Source organism: Strongylocentrotus purpuratus, unplaced genomic scaffold (genome assembly GCF_000002235.5).
Source record: "Strongylocentrotus purpuratus isolate Spur 01 unplaced genomic scaffold, Spur_5.0 spur5_scaffold_3, whole genome shotgun sequence".
Classification (NCBI taxonomy): Eukaryota; Metazoa; Echinodermata; class Echinoidea; order Camarodonta; family Strongylocentrotidae; genus Strongylocentrotus; species Strongylocentrotus purpuratus.
Window position 1 is genome coordinate 1223189 of NW_022145609.1, and position 23627 is coordinate 1246815.

At 38.3% G+C, this 23627-nt stretch overlaps 1 protein-coding gene across 1 annotated transcript; it reads right to left on the bottom strand.

The window, feature by feature from the left end:
- Positions 1-3092: 3092 nt before the first annotated feature.
- Positions 3093-19136, bottom strand: LOC115918995. Its single transcript, XM_030996567.1, has 13 exons — positions 19007-19136; positions 14751-14859; positions 13741-13827; positions 12576-12836; positions 11303-12007; positions 10600-10773; positions 9784-9961; positions 9479-9549; positions 8563-8787; positions 7490-7624; positions 6474-6563; positions 5080-5164; positions 3093-4425 (listed from the first exon to the last, which is right to left on the bottom strand). Exons 2-13 carry the CDS (start codon positions 14845-14847, stop codon positions 4236-4238), a joined length of 2298 nt encoding a protein of 765 aa, XP_030852427.1. The 5' UTR covers positions 14848-14859; positions 19007-19136; the 3' UTR covers positions 3093-4235.
- Positions 19137-23627: the final 4491 nt, after the last annotated feature.

The window sequence follows — 23627 nt, forward strand, 5'->3', positions numbered from 1 at the left end:
GCCCCAACCTGCAATAACCAGTTAATAATTATGTACCAAATGTTATTCAAAGAAGTTTTGGTGTGCTCGTGCTCGCCAAACGAAATTAACATCACCTTAGACATGATTGTGTAAGCCCTGCCTGCAACAAAAAAATCTGAAATTTATGAACCAATTATCATTACAAAAATTTTGCTCGCTCGCTACGCTCGCTCGCCAAAATAGAAATAACACCGCTTTTAATTATCACATCCCTGACATGGAACAATGAACCCAACTTTTATGTACCATATTTTCCCTATAAAAGAGAAGTGATTTTTTTCGCTCGCTAGCTCATGGAATTATGTGCCCACCACTAACCTGCTACAACATCATTAAAAAGAGATATGTAGGGGGTTGCCTGCCCGCCAAAATGGGATTGACATTGCCTTAAACACGATTGTGCCCGCCCCCGACCTGCAACAATGAAACAAATTTTATGTAGCAATTCATTGAGAGAAAGATGTATTTTCGCTCGCTAGCTAAAATGGGTATAAAATCACCCTAAACACAATATTGTTCCCGCGCCCTGCATGGGACAATTGAACCAAGTTTAAGATGTTAGCTTCAATATCCGTCTCACATTCTCAACAAACATAAATCCGCACGAATCAACTTTTCACCTGGTTAAAAAAATTTACAAACTACAAATTATAGTTCATATATGCATGTTTTTATGTATTTTTCCAAAGATCTCACATTCTTGTCAAGCCACATTGACAAATTTTATATCAATAATGATCTAATAATTCTAGCATTGACAATAATGGTAATGATAATGAGGATACTACTACTGCTAACATATCTCTTAGGAATGCTCCTAATTGGTAAACTTTTGGGGGACATTATTCACTCTTATTTTGTTCTGTCTTTAAAGCCCCTCTAAAGTGCTGGTAGCCTTAAATTCGTCAAATATTTGATGGCAAAATTCCATTTAATTGTATCATAATGTGAAAGAGGATGTCATTTAAGATGGACCTTCTGCAAAGATCCCCCACCCCCCTCAAAAAAAAATGTGTTTGAAGACCAATATTGATAAAAGAATACATAATTTGGGTTTTCTGTTGTACTCAAAAAACCTAAATTGTGTATTCTTTCATCAATATTTGACTACAAACACATTTGTTTTGAAAATCTTTACAGAAATGTGTCTTTATAAATGACATCCTCTTTTACATTATGATACAATTGAAGTGAAATTTTGCCATCAAATTTTCGGGGCTCCCAACACTTTAGAGGAGCTTTAACACTAGAATGATCATTAATTCATTATTCCACATCACTGAACATTTTGACATGAACATTACAATTTATACAGTCACATTTACTTGATCAGTCCACATATTGTCTACAAAGGAATAATCATCAAACCACACTTTTCTGGTAAAGAAATTTTGGCTTTAACCCAGATAACAAATATCAAGTATGCAATATCTACTTACTGGGTGTGAGCTGACATTTCTTTGCAAATTGAAATAACTCCCAATACAATCAATACACTTTCCTTAGTATGATTTATAGACGTGCTTAACAAAATAATCGATGCTTTTTTGAGAAGAAGAAATTAATTCTAGAGAACAAAGAGCTTTTGTGGCATTAAAGTGACTCGGTAACATTGCCTCAGATTCTGAAACAAAATCCTGGATATAGCTCATGCTGCAATCATAATTATAAACCTTTAGGTCTGTCAGGAATCCCATGACTTTTACGAGCCGATCGCCTGTCTGATTATCAAGATATCTATGATTGGAAATCAAAATTTCAATTTTCATTTTCCTAACGGTTTTTATTACAATACAGTCTATTGAGGAAAATGAGTATGGTAAAACCTGTCACTCAAAGATTTTTACTTTTTTGAGTCACTTCACACTCATTTTGAAGCGCAATTTTTTCAGGGCTTCAATATTACACCATATCACAGACACTGATAACACGTAGGGCCATGCATCTCAGATTTAACATTGCTTTTAAGAATATTTTAATGATTTGATTTTAAAAAAAACTTCATTTGCATTTAGCGCCTTGAGCATTTAATCAAAATGGATAATGGCGCTATATAAATCTCATGTATTATTATTATTATTATATTATTATGCTGTAAATGAATAACACTGCTCTACCACACATGATTATTATAATTTCAATATGTTTGTATTTTATCATTACACTTTTGTGACTTCCGGAAGGAAGCATCAAAGCAGAATAAAAGGTCTACCAAATACATACAATCAATTCCATCATCTTAGTAACAAGCTCTCTATAAAGGCCATCTGTGTACAGTGCATGGCCATGTAGTGTGTCTCCCTCCAGACAGAATACATGTATGTGTTGTAGAACCTGTCTAGAGAGGCCATCTGTGTACAGTGCATGGCCATGTAGTGTGTCTCCCTCCAGACAGAATACATGTATGTGTTGTAGAACCTGTCTAGAGAGGCCACCTGTGTACAGTGCATGGCCATGTAGTGTGTCTCCCTCCAGACAGAATACATATATGTGTTGTAGAACCTGTCTAGAGAGGCCACCTGTGTACAGTGCATGGCCATGTAGTGTGTCTCCCTCCAGACAGAAATACATGTATGTGTTGTAGAATCTGTCTAGAGAGGCCACTTGCTTTACAGTGACCACTTTTCTGTTTGCCTTGGTTGACCTTCAACAGGGGGGTGTTTCATAAAGCTGTGCGTAAAGTTACGCTTGAATTTATGAATGACTTGACTATGAAGGGCTAAATGGGATTCTCAAATCCTTTTAATTGCATAAGCTAAAGTTGAAATATGCTGATGGCGGTTAACTTTATCATTATTAACAACAATTTTTAATGCAAATTGTATTTTTGGCTACAATTTAATTGAAATTATGGGAAATACAGTTGCTCTTTGTGAAAATGTCAGGAAAAACTTGGGCATCCCATTTGGCTCTTCATATTCAAATCATTTGTAAAGTCATTCATAACTTTACGTACAGCTTTATGAAACACCCCCAGGTTTGACTGAACTTTAAGATACATTCTGCTCTGGAAAATAAGGGGTTCATGCTAGCCTAGTATAATAAATAAATCACAATATCATCTCGAAGTATTACTCGGCAAAGAATTACATTTATGGTAAGTTTACATAAACACTGAATACATTTAATATAGGTAAAACCTAATTTTGAAACTCATGATTTGAAGTATCAATGACCATTTTTGTCGCTTCATTATCTTTTGCATGTATTTGTTCCTTACTTCATCTATTTCTTGTAATTATATATTTTCTTGAATATTACTGTAACGCCAGTGGAAACCAAATTTCTATGTAACTTGTTTGCAAAAATCAAATAGAATATCTTGTATCTTGTATCTTGTAAGACTTAGATGACATGCATGCATACACACAGAAGTAAAATAAAATGCAATTCCATTCAAGTCTTGATATGACTATATATTTTGAAACCTTACTTTACCAATACTGGGCCAAATTTATTATGATTTTGATGACTCCAGAACCTTGCAGTACACACCAATACTAAAATGCTACATGATCAACTTTTTCTGATCCATTTCTTTCACAATGCAATCGATGACCATAACTCAACTGTACCTTAAAAATAAGCCATCACATTAAAATTAAGTCTTTGAGAATACATCAGATATAAAATGATCGTCTTTGACATCATCATGCAGGGTTGGCATTCCTGGAATGAAAGACACCGGGTCATGTGACTTGAGGGATGATCTGCCAACCTGGGTCCCGTTTCACAAAACTTGTCATCAGTGGCAAATGACAATTTTCGTTATAAGCTACTGAAATCCTTGCTTCTGATTGGTTATCAGCAGATTTGTCACTAATATTTGTCATTTGTGATTGAAAAAAGGCTTTGTGAAACACCCTTCAGGTAACATTAGAGTTGTCATCATATCTATGAGCAACAATGCCTACAGGAAAGATCTGTGATGTCAAGAGGCGCGATAGCCCAGTCGGTAGAGCAGTGGTCTCGTAATCTGGTGACTCGGGTTCGAAACCAAGACGATGCGCTAGTGCCCTTTGGTAAGGCATTAATCCTCATTACCAGGTCCCTTGGAGAAGACCTAATGCTGTCGGTGTTCTGGCATTTATTGCTTTCTTAGCTGTCAGGTAAAATAATCACCACTATCATACAGCCTTGCAGGCATCCATTGCAACGATGAAAGACACTGGGGCATGCGACCTCAAGGATGATTGTCCAACCTTGGCATGGTTTCAGGACAATCTGTGAGGACACGTCACACGAGGAATAATGGTCTTCAATGTCCGTATCATGTTAACACATCTCCAGTCAAGACTCAAATGATCCAGGGAATGTACTCTCTTGTTACTACGACAACCATCAACATCCTTGGAAAGCATCTCACCAAATTGCATAAGGGCCCTTGATGAAAAGGGAGAAAGACTGTTTGAAACAAAATAGAAAGAAAACAGACGAAAGATTATACCAGGGAGAATGACCATTTTGTTGTACTCAGTTATGAATATTTATTATTATTATTATTAGAGCTGAGAGCCATTTACCATAACCAGTACAATAATTTTTGAAGTTTGTGAAGTTTTAGTTATTCCACATTTTACATAAAAAAACAGCATATATTCTTTTTTAATTTTTTTTTATACAGGCTTATATTATTATAAGAGTAGATTTCACACAAGAAAAAATTAAAAAATTAAAGATTTCAAATCAAATATCATGTACGGAAAATAAGTACGAAATTTCAAAATATGTAGATATTACGGGCAAGGTAGAACAATGTAAAATGTGGGGAGCCTAAATAAAAAGCGTAGCTTGTATGTGAATAGGCTCCCCTACTGAGTAACACAATACAGTAGGTCTGAATTTAAAAGGTGTTAAAAATGGTACGACACAAAGTTTTAGTTTAGAACTACTCTTCCAAAAACATTATTGCACATTCCGGCTAGTGATATTTAACAAGATATGAAAAACTGTTCAAGACATTGAACTGAAGGCAAGGATGTACTGTAAGAAGACTTTAGACTTCGAACGTTCAAGAAGTTATTAGCAGAGATGGGTATTTGATGATAGTCCTCTTACCAGATATTAAGGCAGTATCCAGGCTGTTGCTTTGAGCGCTTTGAGACAGCAAATGCTCTGCTTAGAATAGCCAGATCTTCATCATCTACAGAACAAAGTTAAACAAGAATCATTACATGGCTTTAATACACGCTTCAAAGAAAAAGAGCATGAACCTGCTTGTCTTGCAAGGCCATGTTCTGAAAATTTGGGCATTTTTACGAAGGAATGGAAGAGGAGTTGATAAAACAAACCTGAAACACACACTCAAAACAACAACAATCATAGCTGTTCTAAGTTTTTGAGCGTCATGTAACGCCTGGCTGGAATGCTCCCCAGGGAGTGGAGATTGTGCACACATTGTGTGCGGGCAAGCACTGAATCCAATGACCGGGGTAATAGTATATTTGTAAAGCGCTTAAAGACATTTGTATTAAGCGCTATATAAAATTAAATATTATTATTATTATTATTTAAAAACCTAACATGGGTTCCCCAACTTCATCATGATGGCCTGTTTGTTGTTGAGACTGTACAGTGCGTCCCAGAAAAAACGAAACCGAGAATTATTGATGTTTTATCATAACTTAATCACAATTATAATTAATAAATGACACATATTTTTAAAGCTTAGATCCTCCTCTTTCAGTTGATGCAACTCATATGATGCATATTTCATGCATGAGTGATTGAAAACAATTTGAAGAAAGGGTACCAAAAAGTCATTTTTAGGGCGGTATCCTACCAACTTCAAATATTACTTTATTATGTAGAGAGATAAATGGCAAGTTAATGCAACCTGATGAATCCCACGCAAGCCTTTATGTAAACTCATTTTGCTTTTATGCTCTTTAAACAGACAACTGGGCTCTTTCCAATATTAGAAGATGAAACAAGATCTCAGCTCAGGGGGTTGTTTCATAAAGCTGTTCGTAAAGTTACGCATGACTTTACGAACGACTTGTATAAGAAGTGTCAGATAGGATGCCCAAAATTTGTCCTGATGTTTAAACAAAGAGTGACTATATTTCCAATAACCTCAATTAAATAATGGCAAAAAATATACTTTGCATTAAAAATGTTTGTTATATGTTAATCTACATCTGCACAGTTCAACTTTAGTTGATGCAGTTAATAATGATTGAGCATCCCATTTGGCTTTTCATATTTAAGACGTTTGTTAAGTAATGCGTAACTTTACAAACAGCTTTATGAAACACCCCCCAGGAATGACGGACAATTGTTAGAATTTTTAGAATTAATCATAATCAATTTTAAAGTATTTTATGTACATTTTAGAGGTGATGTTTGAACTAAATAAAAAAAATTACTTGGGGTGATTTGTTTCTGGTGATATTAGAGTTGAATTGTAATGTATGGATGAGAAACGGCTAACATGTACATGTAATACTGACCTAGTATACGATCTGAGAGATTAAGGTGTTGAAGACTACAGTTGTTAATCAGTGCATTCACTAGACCATCATGAAATTCTGTATCACACTCTGCAAAGAAAAGAGAAATTATCAAGATATGCAAAGATATACATTTAGTAAGAGGCTTTTAATAGTTCCGATGAAGAGATTACAAAACAGACATACAGAAAATACCAGGAAAATACACATAGAGTGAAACTGGTGTTAATGGCCATCTGTCTTTAAAGGCCACTTGAGTCTAGTAGTCACCAATATTGTTTCCCTCTATAAAGAGATGTTTGTCGTAGAAACTGTCTAGAAAGGCCACCTGACGACCATAGTGGTCAGATTTCCTGCTTTCCTTGGGTGGCCTTTATAGACAGGTTTGACTGTACACATTTTCAATTTAACAATAAGAGCCATAATGATTTGATCTTTGTTGCTGAGTAGGGGGAAAGCCACACTTTAAGTATGATGATTGAACTCAATGCTTAATGATGGTAAATGCAACTATCCAAAAACAGATGAAGTTATGACTTTAAAGATAAACTTGACTTCAGGTAAATATACTAGAAAATTAATTCTCACAGAATCCAACAAAACTTACACTGAATGTTCAAGAGTACAAATAAATGACATGTGGCAAACAATTTTGGTAGAAAAAGGATAGTGGCTGAGTAATGGGCATAGAAAGATAAGTAAATCCATGTAAGTAGGCCCGACACCATGTGCTTAATAACACAGGTCACTATGTGCAAATGGGATTTGTGGTTTTTATCAAAGATGTTGCCCAGTATTCAAGTTTTTGTGTGTTTGTTTTTATTTCACTGGTTCAAACAACCAATCTACTGTAGGATAAACAATCCAGGATATATCATAGCAATTTTCTCTCAAAATACAATTCCCAAACCAGAGCCCAAGATTAGCTTTAAGTTGATTCTTTTGTATTATCAATTTACATCACAGTAAAGAAACGAAACAAGTGGAGTTTTGTACAGGTTGATAACCTTCTTTACCTTTAATTGAGAACTTGCATTGACATAAATCAAGAGAGCGTATCCCCGAGTGTTGAAGTAAGGCTAGGAGGCCCTTCGGCTGAGATGTGGAATACCTGTTCCTCCTCACGCTTAACCTCTTCAGCATAGGAGAGTCTAAACAAAGTAAAGAACGGACAAACATATTATCATTTATTTACATAGGAGAGTCTAAACAAAGATCAGGCCAACATGTAATTCTCCAACAGAACATTTTCCCTAGAAAGTGAAACAACTGCTTTAAATTTAATTCCCAACTGTTTACTATTGTCTAGTGTAAATAGTTTGTATAAATTGAACTCACAACTAATGACAAAAAGAAGTCAAAAGAAAATGTAAATAAATTTGTAGATGAATACTACTTTAGATTAAAAATGCAACTAACCAAATCTTTAGTAAGAAAATGCAAATCAGAAATAAACACACACACATAGTGGCATGATGATTCCCGGAAGAAAATTCTTACTGAACACAATCGTCTTTTTAGAATTAATTCTTCAACTTATTGTATCATTAGCAATAAGATTGTACCCTTAAGCGCTCTCAATGCGACCCGTCACTTTCATAACATTTAAAAGTATCTACAACAACCCTGTGGGAAGATTGGTACTACTCCAAATATCCTGAGGGAAACTGACTGACATAGAATACAGAGATTGCATCTATAAATTCAAATTTTAAATTCAAACTTTATTGATTTCAATCCAAACAGATAGGATCATTCTCAATCTGTGTGTACATTGGATAACAAATCTCTATATAGATGCTGCTTGTAAGTGTCTGCTTGCATGGTGATGTAGATATACAGTAAGCTTGCGGGTGCACCATGTGAGAGAGAGAGGGAGGATTGAGGAGTCCTTACTCCTCACTCCTCAATCCTCCCTCTCTCTCTCACATGGTGCACCCGCAAGCCTACTGTATAAATCTCTATATGTCATTATGTCATGCAGTTATAATCACATTGCCTTGATGGATTCTTTTTTTCTACAGGGGGGGGGGGGGGGGGGGGGGGGGGGGAGTGAGGGGGGAGGGGAGTAATTTTAATTCCAGCTTACTTGCTGCAGCAGCTAACAGAGTATCCACCTCCACGGTGTCAAGTGAGGAGTTCTCCAGTAGGAGGTCAGTGAGGGCTGAATCCCTGCTTTGAATGGCACAGGCAAGGTCTGCAGGCGAGACTAACTGGTGGAGAGGATGAGAGTTGGAGTGGTCCAAGGTCAAAGGTCGACCCCAGCAGTTCAGTGTCAGGCAAGATGTGCTGGGAAGGTACTTGGGGAGATATGCTGGAAAACATACACATATATTCATGTATTAAGGTAAACCCAATATCGAGCTAACAAATTAAGAGATGAACATATAATGTAAAAGAGAAAGAAGAAAAGAAAAAACCCATACACAAAACCATAATTTGTTTATTTAATGAAAAAAAAGGAGGAAAATTTAAAGTATAGAAGTACATGTACATGATGGGACTGTACTCTACAGATACATTACTATCTTAACAAATAATGCAAGACAAGCACTGACCCTATATCAAGAAACCTGACAGCATGTTGTTCATTTTGTGCATTTTAGGAAGGGGAAAGTACCCTTAATGATAATAATAATAATATTCTGGGTTTATTTAGCGCTGAATACATCTATGATGTCTTTTCAGATATTTTATTACCCTGCTCATCGGTTTCAGGCATGCAAGAAAACAATGAATGCACATTCTCCATTCCCTACAGAGCATTCCAGCCAGCACCTTCAACCCAATAACTATTGAGTTATACCTTTTTAATGAACTTTCTAACACATCCCATTCACAAACTAGATGGATCTTTGACTGCGAAAGCATGATTATGTCTCAGGCTACTTTGTTGCGGATGCCTAAAACCATAATTCATGGGTTACTGGTAACTACAATTGAAGACCATTAATTATATATTAAAAAGGTTTTCACCTGTCATGGTCCATCCTATATTTACTTACAGTTTTCAGCAGCTTGGCATTTATGGCTTAGAAGGAGCTCCAACTTCAGACTCTTCATCTTGTGATTTCGTCTGTGAACAACAACAAAATATTTTGTGAGAAAATGAGGTTGCTTTTAAACGTGATGTTCACAATTTAGCAATTATCATGCTAGACCAGTTTCCAAGAATGTCTTATCAGAAGTCCATAGTGGTTTAGACCAAGATATATATCACAGATTGAATTTAACCTCCTTAATGAATCCTGACCATGGTATTACAAAAGACACAAATCATGACAGTTGGAAGACAAGAGGGCATTCTTACATGTGATAAGCCTCCAGCATCTCATTGAGTTTGTGTGCGCAGTACTGGCCAAACATAGACTTGGGTGTGGTTCTGTAAGTTTGGCTAAATGTTAGAGCCAGTTCTTGAAGTACTAGTCCCTTCTGTGCCCTCAAGGCAAGCCCAGACATGACCTCACACCAACCACAGGCTGGCATCACTGTCAAGAAGGAACAGAGAAAAAAGGGTGAAGTTAGCAAATCTTCCAAATACAGTCAAACCTGTCTACAGCAACCGTCCAAGGGAAACACAAAAGTGGTCTTTGTAGACAGGTTCCTTTAGTACATGTTTCAATGAGAACCCATTTTCAAGGGAAACAACAATGTGGTCCTTGTAGACAGGTGGTCACTAAAGCAGGTTTGACTGTACATGTATCTATGAGATAAAGAGATGCATTGTGGCATAATGTTGGATTACATATCATACAAGTTTATTGAGTACAATTGATTTGAATTAAACTTTTATTTTTTTCTTGTACGACATAGAGTGCAATAAGATTCATATTTCTGTATCTTATAACCTAGAGGTCAGTGAATAAGCGTAAGAAATTTGTTGTGCGTAGCTACCATACATTTACTGTACACATAAAAAATAAACGTGGCCTTTGTCATTGTCGCGGTTCTGAATGATCCTTTAGATATACCATGAAACTAAGTAATGTCCTGCCAATGTAAACTAACATTCACTCTGAACAATAAAGTAACACCAAAGAACAAGTGACTATTTGAAACATAGAGCTATCCATAGAACAGATGAACACACATGCAAAAATCAAAGGTTCAGAGTAGACCTACCTACCACACTGTATCAAAGCCAATGACTGTAAGGATGTGGATCTGACTACACAGTCAGCCAGAGCAGTACAGCTCTCAGCATTCAGTCTAACATAGACCAGGGCTAGGTTGGAGATGGAGTGGCCTAATGAAGGTCCAGGATCAGGTACATTCAAGATGTGCTGGAAATATGTGATTTCTACACAAAAAGTCAAGGAACAAATGCTAGATGAGAAGTGGTCCTATATCCTAAAAACCACAATATTTTATTCTACTTGAATGCAAGACAAATGCAGTTCTTTAACCTTTTCCTCCAGAGTTTCTGACAATTCACTTGTCCAATTTATGAGCTCTGTCTGCTATTAAAGGCATACATGATAAATGTATGCTACTGCAAGATCATAGATGAAACAGAATCAAATGAATGGGAAAGGATTTTTACATCTTTCTTTACTGCACTCGTTTGGCAAGGAGGGATTAGACCTCCCTGCAAGGTCACTGGCAGGTGGTTATCTCATCAAATCGGCTCTCAATTAATATAAGAAAAAGGGCATCATGGGAGATCAACGGGTACCGCTTAGGCTTATAAGTAGTGCAGTGGGGCTTTAAGAAATGTAACCACTTTGACTCAAAGGTCCTATTCAATAGATTACAGGAAAAATATATTTGGAACAGGATCCCAACACACCAAACTATCACTATATCATCAAACGATTAACTGAACCAACCTGGATCCACATAGTGACAGCACTCATCCCTCCAGAGGTCTTCAGGCATGGCATTGGATGTCATCACGCAGTTCATGCTTTCCTCTCCTGCTGCCCCTTCCTCACAGAACATATCATAAACATTCCCTGCCACTGGGATACATGCTTGGGCAGAGTCAGCGTCAGGGTCTGCATCAGTGTCCTCCATTGCACTGTAGAAGTCCGTCTTCACTGGTTCCTTGAAGCAGAAGTCGTACAGGTCTTCACTGAAATCATCGGTTCTCTGCGGACTGTTGGTTAGAGCGGTCTCTTGACTTTCTAATGAGTTTTCTTCTTCAAGCATACCAACAGTCTGCTCTGTGTTCACATCGTTCTCTCTGTCATCTTTCGCTCTTCCCAGCAGCAGCATGGCCAGCAAGCAAGCATAGTCTACAGATTCACCACGCATGATCTGCTGTTCCTTGAGATACATGGTCTCCAGATTCCCCCTGGCAAGTAGAGCTCTCAAGAACCTCTCCAAGGCTGACGTAGCAAGTTCCCTGTACTTGGTGGGGATTTGAACCCTGCACATGAGGGTATGTAGATGGTGCGCCAGTAGGCTAAGTGCACTGGGGGATCTGGTTAAAGCTATCACTGTCTTGATGTTCAGGAGTAGCTGATGGGGCTTGTATTGAATGATGTCTTCAGAATCCCTCCAGAAGGGATACTTCAAGATGGCCTTAGTTTCTATCACACAATGAAAGACAGATTAGCAAAGATTAATTGTATGTACAGGTACTTTGAGGAATGGCAAAATAATATTGGACTTATTAAAAGCAGTTCAAGTTCTAAAAAGAAATGGAAAAGAGCAAAAGAAATGTTAGGAATTTCCCAATGTCATAGATTAATTTTTTTACAATTCTTCAGTAATGAGTATGATTACCCTTTTCTATCTCCACCCTGGCTCTTTTTCACAGTAATTTACAAATCAAATACATACATGTAGATGCATTTAGTTGAAATGACAATAAATTCAATGTAACAGGAGAGATTATTCATTCAGCAACTAAACTAAACTTGTACAGTAGGCTTGCGGGTGCACCATGTGAGAGAGAGAGAGAGAGAGAGAGAGGATTGAGGAGTCCTGAAAAGGACTCTCGGTAATCTCCTCAATCCATCCTCTCTCTCTCTCTCTCACATGGTGCAACCACAAGCCTACTGTATATCTACATCACCATGCAAGCCGACACTTACAAGCAGCATCTGAACTAAAGTTCACAGAAATAAAATCTCTCTTTATTCATGAAGACTTTACCTTCATCTACGCTTGTTCTTGGGATTTCCCTGCCTTGCTCGATTGTCTCTGTGCGTATTTTTTCTAAATTCTCTTCACAAATCTTATCCATATATGTCTGATACCAGTCAACGTCCTGCGAATGAGGGTCATTGAGGGTTGTAGATAAACACGCATGACACTGCCAAAATGAATCATGGAGGTTTGACTTGAATTTGTGACGGTAGAACCAAAGAAATCGAGCTCTGCATCGATCCCGCCACATTGTTTGGATGTCAAGACCTACAAGAAACAATGAAATGTTCACAGGAAAGAGAAATAGAGAAGATAAAATATTATGAGATGATCAAATGTTTGAAACAAGAAACTATAAAGTATTATGAATTCAACATAATTCAGTATTGGATGGGGGAGAAAAAAAAATAAACAAAAAGAATATATGACAACATGTCACATGCTGGCTCAAAACTACCAACGATGGCAGGAATTAATTTATTGTCTTATTCATTTATGGATGTGTACTGTTATTACTTGTAGTAGTTTACATCAGAAGAGAGCCTACATTTATATTTCAGGGACAGTTATTTTTCCCCAATGAGCTTGAAAAAGAGGCCTAAACATGTTTGACGCAAAGCATTCTGAACTACATGTAGATGGATCTTCGACTGCTCGCAGGCGAAAGTGATGCCTCTGCCACAGAGCAATTATACAAACCAAAACAGAAACAATTTTTAAGATTCAAGCTTGATTGTAATCCATTAACAGGTTCTCAGAATATCGTGATTACAAGCTATTTTTCATATACATGGCTCTGCAAGATACATACATGTCCTGAGTTTGATAGTAATCCATCTGTCGGTTCTAATGATAATGCGATTACAAGCATTTACATTTTTGAATGCATAATCAGCCCCATGACCTTTGACCTAATGATTTTGATTGATTTATTCACAATTTGGACTACCGGTATGCACTATTATCAGAAGTTTTATCTCTGACATGTACAGTGTGGGTTTTTTTTCAGCTTGTAGATGCAATGAAGTAGAGAGTAATTTAGCTTCCAAAACCTCCAAGCAGCTTGAAACACTAAACACAAACAGATGCCACTTGGCCAGGGAAATCACAACTTTTTGACAAACATGTAAGAAGATGTCTAATGGATGATAGATATGTTGTTTGATGTTACCTTTATTGACTGCTATGTTATGGAGGAGAGCAAGCCTATAGTCATCACATAGAGGAAGCAGACATTTAAACAGGGCGTGAGACAGACCTATGGAGTAAAAAGGGTGAAACAAGTATAAGAACAACAACATAATGAAGATACAGGTCATTCCATCAAGCTGGGGACAGGATATAAGACATCGAAGTAGCAACAAAACATACATGTACTACAGTGTAAATTCATACATGACAATGATCTGATACAAATGCACTTATATATAATTATAGAAATATTTTGGTATTATTAATTATTAAATAGAAGAAAAGGTGTATTTTTCTAGTCTTTAAACCCACATTGAATTTTTATATCATATATATTTTCAATAAAAAAATGTTGAAAGGACATATAATTTCTAGATTCTCATGAATAAATTTCAATATTTGTTTCTAGCCTTCATAATTATATGGCCACATTACTCTCAAATAGGGAATTGCATCTGTCCATGGATGCACCAAAGAGGTTAGAAACAATCTTTGAGTAGGTTCATCTGAGAAGCTGAAAGTCTCAGTCACAAGTAAAACAACCTTTTTGATTGTGAAACAATAAAATTTAATTGAGGCGAGAAACAAGATCAATGTTACACTTCATATCAAACAACAACCAATGGAGCTGGGCATGTGTGAAAAGAGAAACTAGGAATAATCACTATGAACATGACGGAAAAAGAAAGAGGACAAAATACACAGTACCTCATTTTACCCTCAACAAGTGCTGTGGTAGACATAGGAATATCCCTTCACTGCTATTCTGTAAAATAAGTAGAACAGGTGAATATGCATGTGATACCTGTTCTACACATTTGTACATACCGGTAATAGCAGTGAAGGGATGTTCCTTTGTCTACCACAGCAATTGTTGAGGGTAAAATGAGGAACTGTATATTTTGTCCTCTTTCTTTGTCCGTCAACTCATGTTCATAGTGAATATTAGCTGGAGTACTAGACCATGCACAGAAGAAGAGATATATTTACCTTGTAATTCATTCCCAAGGATAGGAATAAAATGTACAACCTGATCAAGGCACAGATCCTCTAAGGATGCTAATCTCGCCTCGTCCATGATTTCCATGATGTTCTCATACTGTGAAATGATCAAAAATTCCCACAAAAACATGATAATCATGCAAGGAGAGAGAGACAGAGAGAGAGAGAGAGAGAGAGAGGGAGAGAGAGAGAGAGAGAGACAGAGAGAGAGAGAGAGAGAGAGAAAGAAAGAGAGTGAGAAAAAGAAAGAGAGAGATGGAGAGAGAGAGGGAGAGAGAGAAATTGAGTTTGAGTTTGAGTTTGAGTTTTATTATCCAAACAAAAAGTACATCAATATAACAATTAAATGTGAATGTTTAACATTGAAGGATAAATGGGACCACAAAATAGCATTAAATGCTAATCATGTCTGGTACCACTAACACACAAAAGTATCACACCAATGAATGATGTAGACAGCCTAGCTGCAAAGATTTTTGATGTTATTATTTTATATTGTAAAATGTGTTGGTCTAGGTTTTTTATTATTATATAAACAATTAGATCTAGATCTAGATCTAGACCATATATAATTTCAGATGTATAATTAGGAATTTATGGATCACCCCGCTGGGTCTACTCTAGATAAACAAAAAATGAGGACATATTTTTTGCAAGATTCCTGCAAAAATTGCTAGTTAGTTCGCCCTGCGCACACCACAAGACTTACCGTCTGTGTATGGGGAAGGTTGACATACATGTATGTCGGGTTTAATAAATAATCCCCCATTTGCCACCCATTCCAATGGTGGTATGGGTGGCAAATGTGAGACCTTGTATAGTCTATAGAGAGTGATTATTTAATGAAATTTAAATGCCTATAATAGTAATAGCTTTGATCACTCTCAATCATGATGTTTTTCAGGCTACTCCAGCTCCAGGGTCGTTTCATGAAACTTGTTATCAATGATGACGGTTGGTTATCCAGACACATGATGATGATCTGCATGACAAACATAAACCTTCTCTTTTTCCTTTAAATTGAACAAACGATAGTCATCAAATAGTACTAGATGATAGATCTAAAGAAGAATGGAACACTTCATTGTAACCTGCGTCATTCTGTAAAGGACATTTATAAACTCACATTTTCATACAACAATCAGGTTCGTAGGGTATAAATATGAAGACGGTTATCGTCTGCTACAAGTTCAGATGGGAGCCTCCATACAATTGGATACCGTACCGACAGTGGGGTGCGGGCGCGCGCATGTGTTAAGTTAGCGACTGTTATCTAAGCAATTTGTCATTTTACGGTCGCACCCCACTGTCGGTACGCTACGGAGTACGGTATGCAATTGCAATGTGCAGCAGTTTTAATTGCCGTTAATCCTGTGAGAAAGTGTATATTATATTTATAAGTCTTCGTTTTTAGGAAAAATATTCCAAAAAAGATAAGCAAATTGACACGAAAAACATAAGAAACATAGTCTAACAACTTTTAAATCATGACCATCACCCTATTTGAACAATTAGTGAAGATTTAGTCGATTTTCATATCTCCACGTTACGGGTCAAAGTCTGGATAGACTTCTGAACTTTTGCTGTTGCATCTTCTTCTTCTTCTTCCATTTTGAGTATAGTACAGACCCAGTGGCGTACCTGGGGTACTCCGTCAGGGGGGGCAAGCGACCGAAACAAACAAAAAAGGCGATGCTAATTTTCACTTCTGGTGAGCGAGCGAGCAAAAAAAATCTTTAAGTAACGTTTGGTATATAAACTGGTATTGTTGCAAGTTGGGGGTGGGAACATTCACTTGTTAGCGACGTTAATTTATTTTTTTTGCAAACGAGTGTAGCGAGCAAGAAAAAAAATCACTTCTTTTTAATAATTGCCACTTAAACTTGGTTCAATTGTCTCATGCAGGGCGCGGGAACAATATTGTGTTTAGGGTGATTTTATACCTATTTTAGCTATATAAAATTAGTTTCATTGTTGCAGGTAGGGGGCGGGCACAATCGTGTTTAAGGCAATGTCAATCCCATTTTGGCGGGCAGGCAACCCCCTACATTTCTCTTTTTAATGATATTGTAGCAGGTTAGTGGTGGGCACATAATTCCACGAGCGAGCGAAAAAAAAAATCACTTTTCTTTTATAGGAAAAATATGGTACATAAAACTTGGGTTCATTGTTCCATGTCAGGGACGTGATTATTAAAAGCGCTGTTATTTCCATTTTGGCGAGCGAGCGAGCAAAAATATCACTTCTCTTTTATAGGAAAAATATGATATATAAACTTGGGTTCATTGTTCCATGTCAGGGACGTGATTATTAAAAGCGCTGTTATTTCTATTTTGGCGAGCGAGCGTAGCGAGTGAGCAAAATTTTTGTGATGATAATTGGTTCATAAATTTCAGATTTTTTTGTTGCAGGGCAGGGCTTACACAATCATGTCTAAGGTGATGTTAATTCCGTTTTGGCGAGCACGAGCACACCAAAACTTCTTTGAATAACGTTTGGTACATAATTATTAACTGATTGTTGCAGGTTGGGGCGGGCACATCAGCGGTGTCAATTCCATTTTGGCGAGCGAGCATAGCGAGCAAGCAAAAAAATAAATTCTCTTTTAATAGAAATTAATAAATAAACTTGTTTTTATTGGTGCAGGTCAGGATGGATGCAATCGCGTTTAACGCGATTCAATTCCTTTTTGGCGAGAGGGCGAAAAAACTCTTCCATTTTTAATGATATTGTTGCAGGTCAAGGGTGGGCACAATTGTTACCAAAGCAATGTCTATTCATTTTATTCGCGAGTGAGTGTAGTGAGCGAAAAATGAATTAGTCTCTTTTAGTAACATTTGGTACATATATTGTGTGTTATTGTTGCCATGGTTGCAGGTCGGGGCCCGTCGGGGCAGGCACAATTGTATTCTAGGCAATACTAATCCTTTTCTTTTTCAGGGGACGAGCAAGTGAAAACATTTAATACAAATAGGCTAGCAAGCAGTTCGCGCCAGCGAAGAGTTTCAAATTTGTTATATCACTTATATTTTCCTATTTTCATTTGTTTTAATTTTTCAGGGCCGTATGCGGAATATTTTTCTGGTGGGGAGGGGGAAAGATGCGTTAAAAGTTTTCGAAGAATCTCAAAAGCAAAAGGAGTGAAGGGAGTTCGAGCGACCGAACTGGTCATGAGGGTACTTTTGCATTTTCAAAAGTAGAATTGAAGGATTTGGTATAGGCCTAGGCCTACACTACATTTTCAGGAAAAAAACTGTACGTTTTCAAAATATCTGGGGTCAACTGCCCCCCCCCCCCTGGTGCGTACGGCCATGGTCATTTTTTAAAAAAATTTCCCCATTTTTATTCCTTTCCTTTTCTTTTCCCTTTTTCTTCCTTTTCTCTTCTTCTTCCTTTATTCTTTCCTTTTTTCCCTTTTTTCTCTTTCTTTCCTTTTTTCTTCCCTTTTCCTTTTTTCTTTTTCTTTCCTTTTCCTTTCTTTTCTTTTCTTTCCCCTTTTTCTTTTTTTCCCCTGGAGCCCGTCAGGGGGGCACTCTGCCCCCCTGCCCCCCCCCATAGGTACGCCAGTGTACAGACCTCTTTACAGAGTATTATCGGGGTGTGTGCAGGTGGACCACTACACCGGGGTTCCCCCTACTCTCATACAATTAGTGCAGTGGGTTCTTAACAGGGCCTCCATTTAACGTCCTGTCCGAGGGACGGAGTGTTTTCCACTTAACATAGCATAGCCTGCGTCTATGTATGAACATGATGAACAGGGGAGGGGCACGTAACACAACGCAGGCTTCAGTCATCCGCCTGGGTGGCATCAAATGAAAGAGGAGGGTCTAAGCTTTACAAATATGAGTGATTAAGTTATAATAAAAACATCCAAAATTCTCGGCTTCGTTTTTTCTGCACTGTATACACCTGCACATGCGCCACAGCACCTACATCAGTACGAGAATACCCCCACACGACGTGACGGGCGCGGTGGCCTGTAACTGTATAGGGTCTAACAGTTAGGCTACAGGGGCCCGTTTCTAGCGTCATAAGTCTAACTTCTTGACTATCCCATTGAAACGCGTGTTAATTCTATAACACACGTTTCAATGTGACACTGATAGTCAAGAAGTTAGACTTATGACGGTTTCTAGGAACGGGCCCCAGGCCACCGCGCAGCTGTACTTTTTTATAGCGAAGAAGAAGAAGAAGGAGAGTGGTCAAGAAAACATGACATGTGATATAATCATGAACATACTCACGCAGAATAGACAGAAACACGATCCGAAACAAACGGAGAATAGCTAAAATAGACAGCAGTTATGCAAAAAGCAATTCCCAGGACCAGCGATATGAGATGCAGAAAGGAGGGGAGGTGTTCGAGTATGGAAAGCAAAATGTAAAACAATCAAGATTCAAGTGGAAAGTAAATATCAACAAGCGCTACAAAATATATCTGTTACCGAAAGCACTGATGGGGGGGGGGGGGGGGGGGGGGGGGGGGGGGAAAATAAATTTCAAACGTGGTACATTTCTAATTCGATTCCATGATTTACCCCAAAAATATTGCTGAAATGAATGATATGATTTTCCGTTTTGTTTTCCTCTCTCGTTTGCCCATTATGCCAGAGGTGGCACTCGGTGCATTGGGGGGGGGGGGGGGGGGGGAGGGGAGTGGAGGGGGAGGGGGAGGGGGCGGGGGGGGGGGGTGTTACTAGCGCTAGCTAGCTAGCCGTGCCCCCGAATTTTTCAGGTACGCCCCAAAAGCCACTTTTCTTGTCTAATATCCTTTTCCTCTCTTTTCATCTCTGGTAACGTACGTCTTATGTGTCACCTCTGATATTTTTGCCCATTTTTTAAATAAATTTGACTCGATCATTTAGCACACAATCTCCTCGCTCCACAAATACAGTATACCATGGAAGAATCCTGGATCGGTGACTGGCTTAGATCTACAACATTGTGTATTACAGTAAAGTAAAGTAATTAAAATGCCCCTTTTCCTTTTTAATTAAGTGTACTTTTTCCTTATCAATAAGAACCCCCTTTCTAGCTTTCTCTTAAATGCCACTTTTCACTTCAGATAATTGTTTGTTCATCTTTATTCAAGAAAGTATATGTAACATAATAATAAAGATGTGACATAAAACCCAGGACAGAGATTTGTATTACATTAAATGCATCTCATGCAGGGTTGAACAATTACAATACACAAAAACAAAACGGAAAAGAGAACATTATAACGTCAGTGTTTTAAATGAAAACATTAATAAAATTCATTCTCACGAGCAGGGGCTGATCCAGTCGGCGGCAAGAGGGGGGGGGGGGGGGCAATTTTTTGCGCCGACTCAACCGGCCGGTGAATAAGCGGGGGGGGGGGGGTGCTGGAGAGGAGGACCACTTTTGTTTTTAGGGGGCAGCTCGGGCAGGTGATGTGACATTTCTCCAACTTCTGTCTAACTTCTTTACTATCCCATTGAAACGTGTGTTTAATCTATGACACACGTTTCAATGGGATAGTCAAGAAGTTAGACTTTTGACGGTTTCTAGGAACGGGCCCCTGATAACCCTAAGTTTTTTGTTGCTGCTTTCTATGTAGTTAATACTGCATGATTAAAATAAATAAAGAGAGAGAGAGAGAGAGAGAAAGAACCCCCATCATTATGCAATGTTTCAAGGTCTGTGTAAAGTACATTTGAAACCATTTCTTAGCATCTCAACCCCCCCCCCCCAAAAAAAAAATAGCGGACCTATTTTTGAGGAAAGCATCATACTGAATAAAGAATAATAACTTTATATTGGCTCATACTAATACTGATACGGGCTAAAGGCAATGTGGTATCGGCACAGTAAGATCGGGTATTTTTATGGAGGTAGGCCCTATTCCAAAATGACATTTTGATAAGCGACATTTTGTTCTGTATTCATATGTATATACGCATATAAATACAACTGATCTTTATGATTTCTTAACGTGACATAGCTTCTTCTTCCCCCGAAAAAAAGAAGTTTTTTAATAAAAGGATCATGCGTAAAAATGATCATTGTTATTTAAAGGTACTATGTCCCATTTGCAGGCCAAAAAAATGAAAAGTTAAATTCCAACTGCATTTGAAAGATAATACTAATTTAGAACTTCCCTAAAAAAATTGGTGCTTGAAAATGTCTTCAAGTGGGAAAATAACGACTATTAGTTGTCAAATCGACTTTAGGCTATAGAGCCCAAAAGTAATAGTCTTGATTTTCAGACAATTGTACCGAATGGTCATACGTTTTATGCTGCACAAAGATTCAATCAGTTTAATCTTGGCCATCACAAGAAGTGGGTTATTGATGTAGACAAATGCTCATGTACCCTTTACAACTCTTTTCATGTATGTTATTACCAAAGAAGAAAAAAAGCCAGTCAGACACTAAAATGTCTGACATGAAGTCTAGCAATTAAACGGGTTTGCATAATTTGAATATAAGGACACTGCTAAATTTAAATTTCACAGATAGGACATACATGACATATTCATAACTCCTGCAAAGTTCTACAGCATTTGAGGTTGGCTGCAAAAGGGACATAGTACCTTTAAATTGATGCAAAGATTTTTTTTTGAATAAGCAATGCTTTTCACCAGAATCTTCTTTGTAAAACGCTTTTACTCTCAGCCATGAATTCTGCCTGTGCTGTAATGTAATGTAATAATGTATTGCCCAAAACCCCTGAGCTTCCGGGGGCTTCGCCCCCTGGACCCCACGTCAATTCGTGACCTGCCAGTGTCACAGATAAGGTATCAAAATATGGTCATCTGATGGTAATTTAATGTAAAAAAAAAAACCCTGAGCTTCTGGGGGCTCCACCCCCTGGACCCCACACCAATTTTGTGTCCTGCCAGTGTCACAAATACTGAGATATCAAAATATGCTCATCTCACAGTAATTCAATGGCTATACCGGTACCTCCTGAGCTTCTGGGGGCTCCACCCCTTGACCTCACCGAGAAAACGTTCAGCGGGGCCTGCATGTAAGAGTGGGGGATGGGGATTTTTTTTGTCTACCTCCCCCCTCAAACGTTTTTGCCACTGCCGGTATCACCATTTTGTACCAATATTTGTCTCGCATAATTTCAAATTTGGCCCCCCCCCAAGAGAAATCCTGGATCCGCGCCTTGACACATCTATCCAATCTGTCCATATAGTGTAACTGAGTAACAACCCATTATGTGAGTCACAAGTGCCTTTTTCATTTCTGTTGAGTGTTCCCTTTTCAGGTGCAAGAAATGCCATTTTCACCTCTGATAATTGCCCTTTTTTTTTCTTTGCTAATAACTGTCCCTTTCCCTTCTGATAAGGGCCTACCTTTTCCTTTCTTCGTAACATGCACCTCTAATTCAAGGCGATTTAGAGCCCCTTATTCTAATTTTCCCAATAGAGCTTGCTCGCATTTATATGTTACCTTTTAGGTCCTTCTTCCTTAGATTTGTGTTTAATACTCATCAGGGTTTGATTTTTGTCTACTTTATATGATGTAATTTTTCGCACTGGGAACTCACAAATATTAAAATTAATATTCAGACCAGTATATTGCTTAATAATTAAGCAGCATCTTGTACCGGCATTTAAGGAAAGAACAAATATTTATATTATCTCTGGTAGACTACCAAGTACGGATCGCAATCATGACGCTGTAAGGGTGTCAGGCGCGGGTCCACAATGGGGGCCCGACCAACGAATTTCGAGGCGTCGGCCCGACGGACCCGCCCCCCTAGCCCCCAAAACAGTTAAACATTTAAATGTTAACAGTAATTTTACCTTTTCTTACCAAACAACTAAAGCGCCCCCACTTTTTTGCCTGCTGACTGAGTCGCCGCTCTATATTTCCTCACAAATTAGACCCCCCCCCAAAAAAAGAGAGTGCTCTTACCCCTACCCGGTTCGATGCTAAATATTTCCTCACAAATTGGACAAAAAAGTGCTCTTACCCCCCCCCCCCCCTTATTCACGGGCTGGCCGGTTCGACGCTAAATATTTTCTCACGAATTGCCCCCCCCCCCTCTTGTCGCTGGTTAGATCCGCCCTAATTGAGGGGTGTATATACCAGTGGCGGATCCAGGGGGGGGGGGGGACGGGGGGCCCGGCCCCCCCCCCCTTGAGAAAAAATCATGTAAAATCACGTGATTTTTAACCCTTTTTGGGGGTTGGGCCCCCCCCCCCTGGCGCTCAAGGGAGGGGGGTGCAAATTGAATTTTTTTTTGAGGATCAAAAAAAAAAAAAAATGTGCTCACTACCCCCCCCCCCCCCCCCCCCCCCCCCCACTGAGCGAATTTTTAGCCGGCGCGTTTTTCAAATTTACGTGAGCAAAAAAAAAAAAGTTGGGGCCCCCTCCCCTAAGAAATCCTGGATCCGCGCGCCTGGTATATACCAATGTCTAAAATTGGTGTATGTTTTTCTTCACGTTTCCCTTTGTAGGTGCCCTTTTTTTTCCCAAAAAGTGCCATTTTTTGTTGTTGCCCCCCCCCCCCCCCCATTTTGGAAGACGCTGCGTCGGCTCGCCCCTGAATTATACATTCTTGGTGGTGGTGATGCGGATTTTATTCTGACCCCCCCCCCCCCCCCCCAAATGTTCCCTCATTAAAACGCTACTGTCTGAAAGGGTATTGAATTTCCTACAAATTTTGTAAAAAACATTTTATTAAGTCATGGTTAAAGAAGTGTAAACATATGATAAGAAAGCATTTTTTCATGCTTTGGTAAAACTTTGGAACAAGCTAAACCCCTTGGCCAAGTAAATCAAATTATTAAAATAATTTTAGTGAAATCTACCAACAACAGTTTTTTTCCAATGTGATACGTCATCTCAAGAATACCGTACAGTGGATCTTTCGATCGTAATTTG

What these genes read in the sequence shown, in the direction of transcription:
- LOC115918995 (XM_030996567.1), bottom strand. Translation starts at nt 14,847, where the DNA reads ATGGAAATCATGGACGAGGCGAGATTAGCATCCTTAGAGGATCTGTGC. An exon ending in CCTTGGGAATGAATTACAAG is followed by an intron (nt 13,828 to 14,750) that starts GTAAATATATCT and finishes TTTACTCCATAG; the next exon opens with GTCTGTCTCACGCCCTGTTT. An exon ending in ATTGGCTTTGATACAGTGTG is followed by an intron (nt 9,962 to 10,599) that starts GTAGGTAGGTCT and finishes CCTTCTTGACAG; the next exon opens with TGATGCCAGCCTGTGGTTGG.